Raw genomic sequence first — 14,878 nt, 5'->3', positions numbered from 1 at the left:
GCCTTTTGTTTAATAAAGCATATGTTGAACAGCGATGGCTGCGGAGAGCCCTGTCGGAGTCACGAGTCTCATTTGAAACACTTGACAGAAGCTTTGTGAGAAAGACACCTGTCCATTAAGGCAACTTGCTGTCCTCATTCTCTGCATATATAACAGTGAATATGACTGAAACTGTACTGACAGCTGTGCCACATGGTGACCTGTTCAAAGAAGATGGATACAGTCCCATGGCAGCTGACACTAAACACACAGAGGAGCAGCATGCATAGACTACATGTGGTCACACAGCTGCCGCCTTTCATTCATGGCATTCATGCTCAGGACATAGTGACAAAACACTTGACTTAAAGCAGTGTATGTGCAGCTTGTGTGTGTGTTAGAGGCTACCTGGGATTGTTAATTGTATATGTGTTACCTAGAGGTAGCAGACCAGTGTAGTGCTGTAGTTCTTCTTTATAGGGAAGGGAAATATTCCACCAGCTGGACAGCGACATCAACATCCTTCCTAGTGAAGGATCCCCTGTGGCCTAGCCTATATTAATGCTCGATAAATGAGGTGAGCATTTAAACTGCTTGCCAAAGGAGGTTTAGAGGGCGCGCTCTCTTGCTGCTTTCTTTGAGGCTGGCTGTGCCTGGTGGCTAGGTTGATGTCGTCACAGCTGCTTTGGCCACTGGAAGGGGCCTGATGTTCCCTCTCCCTGGCCTTTCTCTTCTTCCCAGAGCCCAGATGGTGACGCCCAGGCCCTGACAGAGGTGGACCTCTTCATCTCGACACAGAGGATCAAGGTGCTTAATGCCGACACCCAGGTGAGACATGATGGGTATGCAGCTGAAGGTGGGTGTGAGGGTTGGGAGGCTCAGGAATATGATGAGGAAGTGACCCAACCCTTTACTAATACCGCTGTTGTGTTCCAACTTTTCTACTCTGTCCTGGAAAAGTTGAGTGGGAAATTGTCACATGCTTACATTTATCTGGCACTTTTTTCTCAAGGCAGCTTACAATGCTAAGGTATCTACAGTTATTTACCCCATTTATACAGCTGGGCAATTCCACTGGAGCAATTCAGGATAGGTACCTTGCTCAGGGGTACTGCAGCTGGGCTTTGAACCTGAATCTTCTGGATCTAAAGGAAGCAGCTTTAACTACTGTGCTACCAGCTGCCTCCGTACATATTCATACATTTTTTTGTTTTCTAGATGATGGGCTGAATTTTTTTAAGAGGCTCAGAAAAATAATGTGCACTCATGCTGAGCTTCTACTGCCAGATATCATTCTGTGCTATATATCCATCTCGAATGGCCCTGTTCTGGTTAAATTAGCTATAATGCCTTTTGGTATGACATAAGCACACAATATTCTCAATACAAATATAAAATTGTTGTTCCAGGTTTGTTTCCATCAGGGAGGAAGCAGGCTGAACTCCTACCAACCTTTTTCATTTTACAGACTGTCAACATTTTGATGAACATTTCCCATCTTGGCCTTCATTGCAGAGATGTTGATTTTGCCCCCTAGAAATGGTGAATGAGTGTCACCATCACTGATGTCATTCTTACTGCCTAGGTGATGGATGAGAAAGTATTTGTTGCATATTTATACTTCATCTTCCCAGCCCAGACTTTTGCACGTCTGTAGAGATGTCATTTGAGACGCAGACAGCAGGTGTTGTGTGACGAATAGGCAGAGAGTGGGAGTGAGATAGGAGGGAAAATGGTGAAGTAAAACAATGGGTGACATGCAGGATTTGTTTACCTTCTTTACTGTTTTCAGTCCATTGTTTGGTTCCAAATGCCACCGCATGCTGTCTGGTAAAAGCCACGGACCAAGAGGGAATGAGCTGCTTCTTGTATAAAGAAGCAGGGCTAAAAGAGAGATACTGCCATTACATACAAAATTATCTGTATCTGAATTCATATTTCTGAAAGGACAAATAGTTAATTTTATATACAGCTTCAGAGCCAAAGGACGGGCAGCAGGGGGCATGGTGGTTAGGGTTTTTGCTTTCCATTGAAAGGCTCCTGGTTCAGTCCCACTTTCTACTGTAATATCCTTGATCATGACCCCCTTGAACTGATCAAGTTAGAATCCCTTGCTATGTAGATGGGTACAATTTAAGTAGCTTAACATACAAACAGAACCTTGTAAGGTGTTTTGGAAAAAAGCATCACCTAAATTAATTAGTAATTTTATTACCCTCATATTAGAACATACCTCTGAATCATATATCATGTTATGTTCCACACCAGGCATGAATTGCATTAAACTGATACGGCAAAGTGTGCTGAACATGTCGCAAAATACATTATGTCGACTGGAATATGCAGTGTGCAGCACGCGTGCTGATGGCCTATCAGCATGCTCGTTGCCTCTCAGACGGTCACTTCGCTATTCACGGCAGGCATAGCGAAAATCAGGTTAATGGGAGCCGACGTTTCTGCTTTCGGCCCGATGTTGCATAGCGTGTGCTGTGAATGCGAATGCATCCACTGGCCTTCCGACGTATACTCCAAGATAGAGGTTAAAGGATGTGCGCCCAAGCAAGAGCAGACAAATTGGGTAATTAATTCTGATGACTGCATAATAATGTAGTGACCCACTCCCACTTTTGTGTACATACTGTTGATGCATTATCAGATGCCTCGTCTTTAGCATGCTCCGTCTTCCCCTTCAACATCCCCCTAAAGGATTCCCTGTCAAAGGCCTGAAAAGGAAATTGTCAGTTAACTGTGTTTAAGTGACTTAAATAAACGGGTTTAAGTGCAGTGTGTGTTTTTTTTTTTTTTTTGTTAAAGCAAGTAGCATAGTGGTTAAGGACACATACTCGTCCCCTGAAGGCAGAGGCTCATTCCCTGTTCCTGCTGTAGCACTCTTGAGCCAAGGTACTTAACCTGAATTGCTCCAGTAAAAATACCTGAATGTATAAATGGGTCAAATACTGCAAGTCACTTGGGGTACAGCTGTCAGCAAAGCAAGGAAATGAGAAAACGGACAAAGTGTTTGGCATCTCCAAGGAGACCACCTCCACATCCTCTTCTGCTGTTCCCAGGAGACAATGATGGACAATGCACTGCGCACCATCTCTTATATTGCTGACATTGGGAATATCGTGGTGCTCATGGCTCGCCGGCGAATGCCCCGCACAGCCTCGCAGGACTGCATCGAGACAACACCTGGCGCCAGTGAGGGCAAGAAGCAGTACAAGATGATCTGCCATGTATTTGAGTCCGAGGACGTGAGTGCCATTCTTTCTGGTGTTAACAGTTGCGTGTGTTATGTTCCTCTTTGGCATTTAGAGCCCTGACCCTGTACTGCTGCACAGCGACACACTTCAGGTGATGTACCTTGTGCCTTGTTGCTTGCATGGCCTGCATTTTCTACTGGAACCACAGAACTGGCATTTTGCATGAAGAATTGCGTAAAACTCTGTAGATGCCTCACATGGAAGCTTAAATTCCCACAGCTAAAAGTGAAGTTCATTCTCTTCGAGGATGATATGTGAGCAGATGTATACCGCTTATAACCCAGCTGAAAATCCGCCAAAGGTTTCCTGGGTGTCAGCCAAATAGACACACATACAAAAAAATTGGACCATTTAAGTACTGAAATGAAGCTGCTAAATGGAGACTTAATTGGAGAGCGAGTGTGTGCCCATGTCCTAGCTGGCCTTGGCTGAAGGGGTTGCCAGGTGGTGTGACACACAATTTCCCAGCTCTGCGCTGCAGTCCTCCAGGCTCTTCACTGTCCAATTACATATGTCAAGAGCTGTGAGTCAAGTGTTTACGTGACTCATGTAGACTGCTCTCCTGTTTTCAACTTTTGGGAGTTTTCTAGGGCAAACACTTCCAGAAAACTGGACTGTAAATTAAACTGAAGTATTTATACAATTCATGTGTTTTCCTGAATGGAGAGTATATGTGATCTTTTTATAATCTGTGAGTCCATTTCCAGTTCTTTAACATTTATTTGTCAGCATCACCTCTGATATGCTTGCTTGGATTCCTCCAGGCAGGGAGAAGGATCCCTGCAATAAGATCGCTGTTAAGATACACTGAACTAGGACTCGGGTACAGGCTACAGCTGCAGCACAGATTCAGGATACAATACAGGGCACAGTTACAGTAGAAAGTACAGTACAGCTGCAAATGGAACACATTGGCGACTCATGTTACAAATGGTAAAGTTACACATTTTTTTAACATAGTTTATTTTTAATTGTATTTCTGTTGCACAGTGAATACGGCCTGTGTTTACTTACTGAGACGGAATACTGAGTCTGGGTCCGCCTTGGTTAAGGAATGAGGGTTCATTCTCTGCCGAGAATTCATCTGCCTCCCATGACATTTATAGTTTGTGTGTTGCTCATGAGTGTCAGGGGTTATTAACAAGCTGGCAAACATTGTACGTGTTCATGGGAGAAACTGGCCAAAAATCAGGACTGAACAGAATTTTGTTTTTATTTTCAGTCATTGTAAATAAGTTTCAGTGTAGCACAAAGTTAATAAAAGAAATGCAATGCATCTGGCAGCTACAGGACCGGTTAGGCCTGCAGTACAGATGCAGCTGTAAGAAGTACAGAGGCTAGATTTATACCATGCAATGTGCAGCATCTTAGAAGAGCAGTTTGAATCATCTATTTCTATACTGTGGATATTTCAGAATTATGATGCAATTCGGGTTGCCATGGAAGTCCAGCTCTGATGGCCCTTTTGGATAGAGCAGCCTGAGCTGCGTATCAGTGCTACACACATCATTACTGTGGCTTGGGGGCAGACATTGTGTGACCAGTTTAAAGAACATCCTCACCACTGAATCGAGTGAAATTGAACTCGTGGGCATCACTCCTATAGTCATGGAAACGTTAGAGAGTACACACTGTAAACTGTGGTGCAGAACGGAGAGTGTAGCCCATTGCTTACAGGGCTCCCACAATTCAGGAATGGTACAGAGATGTAGACCCCCCCCATAAGGGTAAACCACTGCTGTAAGGTACCATGTTCATGGACACACTAGACAAGGGACAGTAGTGAGTGGAAAAGGAGTTTTTTGGTTAATTAATATATATATATATATATTTACAGTTATTCAGTGGACAGTGGATTCAGTATTTAGTGGATCCTTTTCTCCAAAGTAACTTACAATGTTAAGGTTACAATTATTTACCCATTTATACAGCTGGGTAATTTTACTTGAGTAATTTAGAGTAAGTACCTTGCTCAAGGGTACTACAGCTGGAGGTGGGGAGGTGGGGAACCTGCTACCTTTGGATCCAAAGGCTGCAATTCTATCTATCTATCTATCTATCTATCTATCTATCTATTTTTTTTACACACCCCCTTTACCTGTCACTCCACTCTCACATATAAATGGTGCCTTGATCGCCCTTGTTCGCACCTGTTTGTTTCGCTCTCTAACAAGCCATCACCAGGTGGGGCTGTGTGTCCAGACAGGTGGTGCATGTGGTCAGGATTTCTTTCACTGCTAGTACACTCTACGTGTATACAGATCAGCAGTCTGTCTGCAGTCACAGTGTTGGGAAACTTGTTTGTTTCAGTCTCAAATGTCCCTTTGAGAAAAGTGTGAAGTGTTGAAAAAACATGCAGCAGGTAGCATAGTGTTTCGAACTGATGGGTTCTGCTCCAGAACCAAGGTTTAGGTCCCCACTACTGCTGTAGGTGTAACTTACCCAGAATTACTTCAGCTGAAAATTATCCAGAATGTGAATAAATGGCAAAACAATTAGTGTTTAAAGATGACATTGCAAGTTGCTTGGCACAAAAGTATCAGCTAAATACACACACACATTTTCAGAACCGCTTGTCCCATACGGGGTCACGGGGAACCGGAGCCTACCCGGCAACACAGGGCGTAAGGCCAGAGGGGGAAGGGGACATACCCAGGACAGGACGCCAGTCCGCCGCAAGGCACCCGAAGCGGGACTCGAACCCCAGACCCACTGGAGAGCAGGACTGTGGTCCAGCCCACTGCACCACTGCACCCCCCTATCAGCTAAATAATGATTAGTAAATATTTAAATTATCCACTGGTTTGAAGACAGCCAGTAATTTAGATTATCCTTATTTGTTTCTGTAACTTTAAGGAGACTGTGAGCTGGGTTTGTCCTCAAGATTTGACACAGCGTGACTTGAACAGAATAATATCACGTGCTGCTGACTGCTGGAGAGCAGGGGCAATAAGGGAAATTTCCTTTAGCCATGATCTCGCTTAGGCCTTTGGGGTTATTCTCATCGGTGTGTAGGGAAGAGGGGGCAGCAGGCTGGCTCTGTGACCCACCTCACTATGCAGCCCGTTGACGAGTAATATAACATTATTTTTCTTGGTCTGCTCAGTTGTGTAACGCATCAGTGCTTTCAATTCTCCTGCTCTGCTTTGTCACTTTAAATAGCTCATTTCCTCCTGAAATATGTCTGTCCTCCCCCCACAGGCTCAGCTCATTGCGCAGTCCATAGGGCAGGCGTTCAGCGTGGCGTACCAGGAGTTCCTGAGGGCAAATGGAATCAACCCCGAGGATCTCAGCCAGAAAGAGTACAGTGACATCATCAACACACAGGAGATGTACAACGATGATCTCATCCACTTCTCCAATTCGGAAAACTGCAAAGAGGTGGGGAGCTGGTTTGCTTGAGATAACCGGCGGGGTGGTTTTGCAGGTCTGGCTCAGCCTGAAGTTCAGACCAATCCTGTGACCTGGTGTCCCGTGTCCCACATGCTCCATGTTGATCTCTCATGGACATGTGGGCTGTACTAATATTCTGTGGCAAAGCTTTCTGCTGAAGGATACAATTCATTGTTTGCTGTAACTCATTTGTCTTGCTGTCCTAAAAATCACTTTGAACCTTTTTCATTCTTTTCACTCCCACAATCCCTCGCTGCTGTGTCTGCGGCAATGGGCTACAGCTGCAGCTGGAGAAGCACAAGGGGGAGATCCTGGGGGTGGTTATTGTAGAATCGGGCTGGGGATCCATCCTGCCCACCGTCATCTTGGCCAACATGATGAACGGCGGCCCTGCTGCACGCTCCGGCAAGCTCAGCATCGGGGACCAAATCATGTCCGTCAACAACACGAGCCTGGTGGGCCTTCCCCTGGCCACCTGCCAGGGAATCATCAAGGTAGTTGTGTGGGGAGAGCAGCTTCATACACCTCGGTGCTCCGTACACTTGTGTCCAGTGTTGCGGAGTGGCTGATGTCGACAGTGGTAGTCATAGAAGTGAGCGGTATAGTGGTTAGAGCTGTTGCCTTGCAATCGTAGGACCTGAGTTTAAATCTCATTCTTTTACTAGGGCTCTTGAACAAGGAACTGGCCCAAATTGATATGGTAAGAATACCTGGCTGGTACCCTAGTGGGCAAACCATTGTAAACTCAGTTACCTAACACTGTTACATCACCTTGGAGAAAGGTGTCAGATAGATGAATGGAGAATAGTGATAGCAATTCCTTTAGCTCGAACATTTTCTGAAGGAATGTTGAGAACCTACAGGGTGTTTTCGAAGCAACTGAAGAGGAACTTTTCTAAAAATTGCTGTTTTTATTTATTTAGGCTCCTCTTTCTCTATCTGTGTCTCTATGTTAGGGCTTGAAGAACCAGACTCAGGTGAAGCTGAACATTGTGAGCTGCCCTCCTGTCACCACGGTTCTCATCAAGCGACCTGACCTCAAGTATCAGCTCGGCTTCAGCGTGCAAAATGGCATTGTGAGTCTCGAGGAACGAGCGTTTCTGGGTCGCTGTCCTGAACCGAACGATAGGAAACCCAGCAGTGATCGCAGCCTGGCCTTCATGTATGACAAACGGATACAACTGCACTGATTTTGTATTATTACTCAAATTTAATCCAATTTCCAGTGATCACATAATCTCCAAGGTGATATTTCTAGGCCCTGAGCCATGATGATGTCTGAATTTGCTACTTACAGTTATATTTTCATTTGAGATTTATTTGCTAATAACACATGTTTGAGGATCTGCGGATTGTGGACTCCAGCAACAGTTTAATGAGACCTCCTCCTCTCCTGGAATTGTATTATCTGTGGGCAAATTGGTTAATTGTTGGAATTCATTCAGTGTCCCATCTGCTGAGGTGTTCTGTGTGCCGAACCACCAGTTGAGCTCACACTGCCGTGCTGAGCCTTCAGTTTAATCGCTGTCACGTCGTTCCTGTTCGGCGTTCATTCTTCTCATGGCTCAGGAAGGCAATTCTGAAAAGAAACCCAACTGACCATATGGTGTCCCTCTGTTTTACATCAGGAGGCCATGAAGGCCATTTAAGAGCTGGATTCACACGGTGCCGGAGCCATGTAGATATTGACTGTATTGATCCGTGGTCACAGATGTGTGCACACGGTGTAGAGGCTGCAGTTCTTCCCTTGTCTCGCTGCCTCCTGGCTCTTGATTGCTAATCTAGTTACACTGTTTTTATGTGCTCTTGTGTTTGTTAGTGGGGTGGGTAAAAGAATTTTATGATGGAGGAATTGACAATGACACTGCCTGTGCCCCAGATCTGCAGTCTGATGCGCGGAGGCATCGCAGAGCGGGGCGGGGTACGAGTCGGTCACCGGATCATCGAGATCAATGGGCAGAGCGTAGTGGCCACCGCCCATGAGAAGATCGTGCAGGCCCTGTCCAACTCCGTGGGCGAGGTGAGCTCGGGGACTCACGCTTCTGATCTTGAGGCTCGCCATCAGCATCTTCATTGCTTTTACATTGATTTCTTACAGTGGGCGTTTGCGTTTATGCCACAGCAGTAACACAATGCCCTTCGTTCTCAACACCCCAGGGCCAGAAAGTTGACTCTTTTAAAATTGTTATAACATAAGATAATGAAATGAAACACAAGTTAATTTGTTTGTGGAAAACAACATAAATCATCAAGATTTGATAAGGCTTTCCTGACACAGCCATGGTTTAGGTTTTAGCTCTTTGTGGAAGGGCTGACTCTTGATCTGCTTTCCTATGGCTCCCCCTTAAGGTGTGAAGCAGTGCAGGCATGGGGTCTAACCTGTGTTCTGATTAATACTTCACTTAACTATTTTTTTTAATGTTACTTATTACTGAAACAAGGCAATTTAACATTTTTATGAACAGAGTAGTATTCTGTTTTGTATCATTTGCAGTAAGTCAGACCTCTGCTTACCTTATTTATCCTAGGCAACATAGCCACACAATACACAATCACATTTTCATTAACTATGTTTGTTTTTCCATGTATATATTTTATATATATATATTTTTCATGCAATGCACCCTGCACCGCAGCAATAATGTACAAGTTACACATGTGTCAGGTGGCATAGGAGATAAAGACATGGAATTAGAAAGTGCTGTTTAGTGACCCAGGAATATGTTTTGTTCAACACTTATCTGATCTACCCCAATAAAATATCCAATGTAAAAAATGGAAATACAGATAAAAATAGTAAGTCACTTTCAGTTAAAGTTTTGGTTAAAAAAGGAATAATATTGGTACAAGTATTTATTAGTTGATTAGTTGCCTAGTTAATGCTATTACCTGAAGTGACTTAGTGTTTGACCCTTGTGTACAGCAGTGTATTCTTATTGGAGTAATTCAGAGTAAGTCTCAGGGCAATGCAGTAGGAGCAAGGAGATGTAATCTGAACGCTGCCAGTGGAAACCCAAGTGCATCGCTCTAACTGCTCCCTACCTTGACCTCTCTGCTGCCTTATGCTCTGGTTGCCACATCACGAGAAATGGAAATGGTGTTGAAGGAAGTGCCTGTGGAGTCCTGTTTGTCTTCACAGTCTCCTCTGCTCTCCTCCCCATGCCAGATCCACATGAAGACCATGCCAGCTGCCATGTTCAGACTCTTAACCGGCCAGGAAACCCCCATATACATCTGAGCCTGGACTGCCTTTCTTTGATTGGGAGAGCCATAAGCCCACCCAGGGGCTCTCAGGCATGGGACCCTTGAGGTCAAAACAAGCAGACTGACTCGTCACCCGAGAATCTTTGCTGTCGCCATGTCCAGCCAGCTGTCTTTTTGTTTTGGTTTGTCATCTTCTGAAAGGATGTCTTTATGTCCCCTGTCATTGACATTAACACATAACGGACTCTGAAAATAATACAGACTTTAACCTGAAAATAGCACTAACCGCTGAGGGTCCTCTGGGCAGTTCATACAGTCATTGTGTGTGTGTGTGTGTGTGTGTGTGTGTGTGTGTGTGTGTGTGTGTGTGTGTGTGTGTGTGTGTGTTTGTGTGTGCGTGCGCACGCGCGCGCGTGCAGGGAGCATCCAGGAAAGTCATATGCAAAGGATGAACGCAGGTATCGTGGTTTATTTTTTTACATACATATAAATATTAACACAGTGTACTTGTATATTTGTATGCATCTGTTTCATTTTTGTATTTTTTTTTTAAATTGTAAAAATGTTCTTTTTTTTGTTACTTTGTGTGGGCTCTCTTGACAAAGAGGTCAGATGTCGTACACAATGATAGATGCTGCCAGCAGGTTTTTGGAGCAGGTGCCAAAAACACACGGCACTGTGAGATATGCGATTACTTCCAGATTTGATTTTAAGGTCTTGTTTTTCCCACATATGGGTAGCACAGTAAACATTTTTAATTCTATATAGATAATTAGCTCTGAAGGTCTTTCAAATGTATGTTTTTTTGTTTCAAGCTCAACAGTTAAGCCTTGTGGCTACAAAGCTGGAATGATGTGGCCATGTGTGCCTTCATTGTAGACTGCCGAGGGAACCGATTCCAAGGGTGTTGATATTTGGCTTGGATTGGTTCTAACAATGACAATGAGAGTGTATAAAGATGTTGTGTGTCCCACCAAATTCTACACGTGTTAGTTTTGTGGGTATTAAAGAGTCCAAAGATGTGATGATCATGTTTGCCCATATAAACCGCATTTTAGAGTTTTTTTTTTTGTTCTTCTCAGAAATATGTAAGCGAGTCTTTTATAAACTGCTGTAACGGAAAGTCACGATCCCCATGAATGAGAAACAAACTAATCGTTCTTCAGCCTCCATTCAAGACTTTATTCTGTGTGTGCGAATACTGTGTATACTTAAACCCCCCTTCTATTTTTTTGTATTGTGTTTTTCAAGAGAAGCTCTAAGTTATTGGAGTGGATTGTGAATGTAATGTGTTCCTATGACTGTGTCCATGACCATCCCCAGTATTAGACTGTGTGTGTGTGTGTGTGTGTGTGTGTAATGAAAGCCGTGTCTAGTATTGTGCCCATTAGGGAATTACTGTTACTCACCACAGATGTGTCCCTTACATGTTGGGCCTCACTTATGAAAGGGTAATGGAGGTAATGACTGAACAGAATACACTGTGACTGAAAAAGCCTTACTGTTCAGTAATGCTTTTAAAATGTATTGGACTAAAATCAAGCTGAGATTTGAAATTAACAAAGTAGTTACTTGTTTGCATGCAGCTGAGGATAGAACCAAGTTATTCTGGAAAAAAGAACAATAAAATTGATGAACCCTGACTCAAGAATGGCGCTTTCCTTTCCATTGGATTCTATGTTTGCCTCTCTACATGTATGTGACAGTGGTTCTGGAGCCTCACCATGCCTGGACTGTGCCATCAAGCAGGGGTTCGATCCCCACACAGTCTGCATGCACTTTTCACATTCTCCCTGCGTTTGCGTGAGTTTCCTCCCACAGTCCAAAGACGTGTTTTCAGGTGAACTGGTGACTAAATGGCTTGCAGTGTGTGAGTGGGTGTGTTATGTTACTCAAAAACTGGCGAAGGAACTGATTGTGTCACACGAATGTTGCTTATTTCAGTCCCAAAACGGCTCCAGCTGTTCGAGCGTAAAGCCGTGTTCCATAGCAGACGAACCCCAGTTGTCTTGGGCCCAGATATTAATGCGTGACTTAAATGTGAAGCTAGATTTCTGTCTAAATGTGAAGTCCAAAAAAGCAATTGAGAGCTGATGAACATCCAAAATGTGCAAACACTGCAGCCCTGGTGCAGGGACACACAGTCCTGCTGCATGGTTCATGAGCAGCTTTGCAGAAAGCAATTATTAGCCATCATTTACCAATACCGTAGTCCAAGGCAAATGACAGCGTTTGGCCTGTGCACTATGCTAAATACAACTATTTGCCCATCTGTAAATCAGGGTAGATTCTACAGCAGTTCAGAAATGTTCTTTGCTCAAGGGTGCTACATGAGGAGCATGGGTTTGAACCTGTCTTTTGACTTTTTCACATTATGACTGTATGATGTTTTTCCAGATATAGCAGCTGTGATAATTTCATATTTAAATACAAGCACATTTAGGGACATTTATCTACGTGTTTAATTAATGGTAGGATCATGAAGCTTATACAAAAAAAGTGGCTGCTGAGCAGGTGTACATGAATTCCACATACAAGTTATTGCTAAATGATAATGTGGACGAAAGTGACACATGAAAATTAACACTTTCCTAGTGACCGTACTTACAAAACTGTTTACACTGTGTTTTCTGGTGCTGAAAAATATAAAAGAGCTGTTACAGCTCTTAATTTAACTGATGTGTTTCTCCAAAGCAACTTGCAACACTCTACAGTTATTTACCTATTTATACAGGTCAGTAGTGTTACTGGAGTGAGTTAGGGTGATTACCTTGCTCAAGGGTATTACACTCTACAGCTCTAACCACTACACTACCAACTGTCTTCCTCTTGTTGCTACTCATTAATGTTAATTACCCAATAAATTATCAATTAACTAATGAATATTGGTACCCATGATACCTGCTATAAGTTGCTCTGTTATACATTGCTTCACAGATACGTTGTTTCCTATAGGACTTTTTGACAGCACAGATACATCATTAGGTCCACAGAGGGAGGGAAAGCAACCAAAATGAGTATTTTTATTTTCAGTTTATCATCTTATATGACTACAAAAGGAGTTTTTGAAAAAAGTTACCAGTCTTCTAAGGAGGTGCGGTGGCGCAGTGGGTTGGACTGGGTCCTGCTCTCCAGTGGGTCTGGGGTTCGAGTCCCACTTGGGGTGCCTTGCGACGGACTGGTGTCCTGTCCTGGGTGTGTCCCCCCCCCCCTCTGGCCTTATGCCCTGTGTTGCTGGGTTAGGCTCTGGTTCCCCGTGACCCTGTATGGGACAAGCGGTTCAGAAAGTGTGTGTGTACACATACTTGTCTTCTATAGTGCTGTGCTGTTTTGTACACCAGTGACATGTCTGTTTACCTCCTGCTACTACTGCCAAAAAATTGCTGTGGTACCAAAATGTACTATGTACACTAAAATACTTTGTGTGCCATATCTTTACACATTCTGAATTCTGCACAATAACTACCGATAAAGACAGAAGGTTAGTCTATAATTATATAATAAGAGAGCGAGAACTGAATCAGTCGATGAAGTGTTTCAGTCTACATTGTCCACCCCCACAGAACATCAGTTTTCTCTGCAACACGAGTCTCCCTGTATGTTTTTGCACAAAGTGTTGATTTTTACAGTACAACCCAGTTCTGCATTTCCTCTTCATTTATTTATCACACACACACACACACACACACATCGTCTGAACCGCTTGTCCCATAGAGGGTTGCGGGGAGCCAGAGCCCAACCCGGCAACACAGGGCATAAGGCTGGAGGGGGAGGGGACACACCCAGGACGGGGTGCCAGTCCGTCCCATGTGTCTTTAAAGGGCGACCAAGCAGAATCTAAGGCACCATCAGCAAAAGAGACGGGAAGCTGAAACAGGTCTGCATGCATCTCACTCACAGTTTCATTATGTCATGTCAGCTGCTGCAGTCCCCTTGTACCGTTGACCAAAGTACTTAACCTGACCTGCCACAGCACAATACCAGCTACTAGAGCAGTGGAAGGGAGTGGGACTCCAGCATTTAAGTTACACCCTTTAGGGTACAAACCCACATGCTTAAGCTGAACACAACGTGCTGCTTTTCCAGCACATGGGACAGGAGGAAATTCCACAGCTGTGTGGGGTTCCACATCTGTGCCGACACGAGCACTACGGTGATTAACATGGTTTACCAAGTCACAAACTCTCATCTCGTCACAAGTAAACTTCTCCTGGATGTTTGTTACAGCACTCCTGAGCACTCGCCTTAGACATTCCACTGCAGCGAGTGACGTTGATGGCGCCCGCATGAATGGCCACCAGACCTCGCTCTTCAGTACAGCACATTTTTCCTCCCACTATAGCGCGCGCCAAGTGGTATCATGCTGCTCGTGCAGAGCTCCGCTTTTCTTGAGCCGCTGCTCTAAGAGGCAGTCATGCATTCCAGGTGTGAGGGCCCCTCCAATTTTCATTAACTCTTGCGCATCCCAGCAGGTTTGACCGGGTCCTGCTCTCTGGTGGGTCTGGGGTTCAAGTCCTCCTTGGGGTGCCTTGTGATGGACTGGCATCCTGTCTTGGGTGTGTCCCCTCCCCCTCCAGCCTTACGCCCTGTGTTGCCAAGTTAGGCTCCGGCTCGCCGCGACCCTGCTCGGGACAGGCAGTTTCAGACAGTGTGTGTGTGTGTGTGTGTGTCTTGCGCATCTGGTTTCTATCAATCTATATCTTTTGCCAGCTATCAGGTAATACTTCTTTCATAAAACTTAACATCTCCAGAGAAGTTTAACACTGATTCATTTTTTACTTTTTCATCAGTGCTGTGTGATTACTACAATAAAAACCTCCTTCGTGCTGCTCAAATGCAAAACATTTATTTAAATTGTTCCTAGAAGCCTTAATTTATACACAACACACACATGAATTCCCCAAAAGAAGGAATGTTTTACAACCAGTTTTATTATTCACAAATATTACATTATTTACATGTGCTTTACATATTGGCCAAGTCATTAATCTACAAACAGTGATAAACAGGCAATGTAATGAATATATTATGATAAAGAT

At 44.1% G+C, this 14,878-nt stretch overlaps 1 protein-coding gene across 1 annotated transcript in view; it reads left to right on the top strand.

The window, feature by feature from the left end:
* Window positions 1-10,163, top strand: part of LOC108926703 (amyloid-beta A4 precursor protein-binding family A member 2-like) — a 55,955-nt gene extending 45,792 nt beyond the window's left edge. Inside the window, exons 7-13 of the mRNA XM_029256046.1 lie at window positions 721-807; window positions 3,048-3,233; window positions 6,444-6,623; window positions 6,917-7,129; window positions 7,592-7,711; window positions 8,515-8,655; window positions 9,802-10,163. Coding sequence (XP_029111879.1) covers window positions 721-807; window positions 3,048-3,233; window positions 6,444-6,623; window positions 6,917-7,129; window positions 7,592-7,711; window positions 8,515-8,655; window positions 9,802-9,873 — 999 coding nt within the window. The 3' untranslated portion in view covers window positions 9,874-10,163. The remainder of the gene's footprint in view (window positions 1-720; window positions 808-3,047; window positions 3,234-6,443; window positions 6,624-6,916; window positions 7,130-7,591; window positions 7,712-8,514; window positions 8,656-9,801) is intronic.
* The last annotated feature ends 4,715 nt before the right edge of the window (window positions 10,164-14,878 follow it).

Source organism: Scleropages formosus, chromosome 11 (assembly GCF_900964775.1).
Source record: "Scleropages formosus chromosome 11, fSclFor1.1, whole genome shotgun sequence".
NCBI classification, from domain to species: Eukaryota; Metazoa; Chordata; class Actinopteri; order Osteoglossiformes; family Osteoglossidae; genus Scleropages; species Scleropages formosus.
The sequence above is the reverse complement of the archived record's forward strand: the minus strand, read 5'-3'. Positions and strand labels throughout refer to the sequence as shown.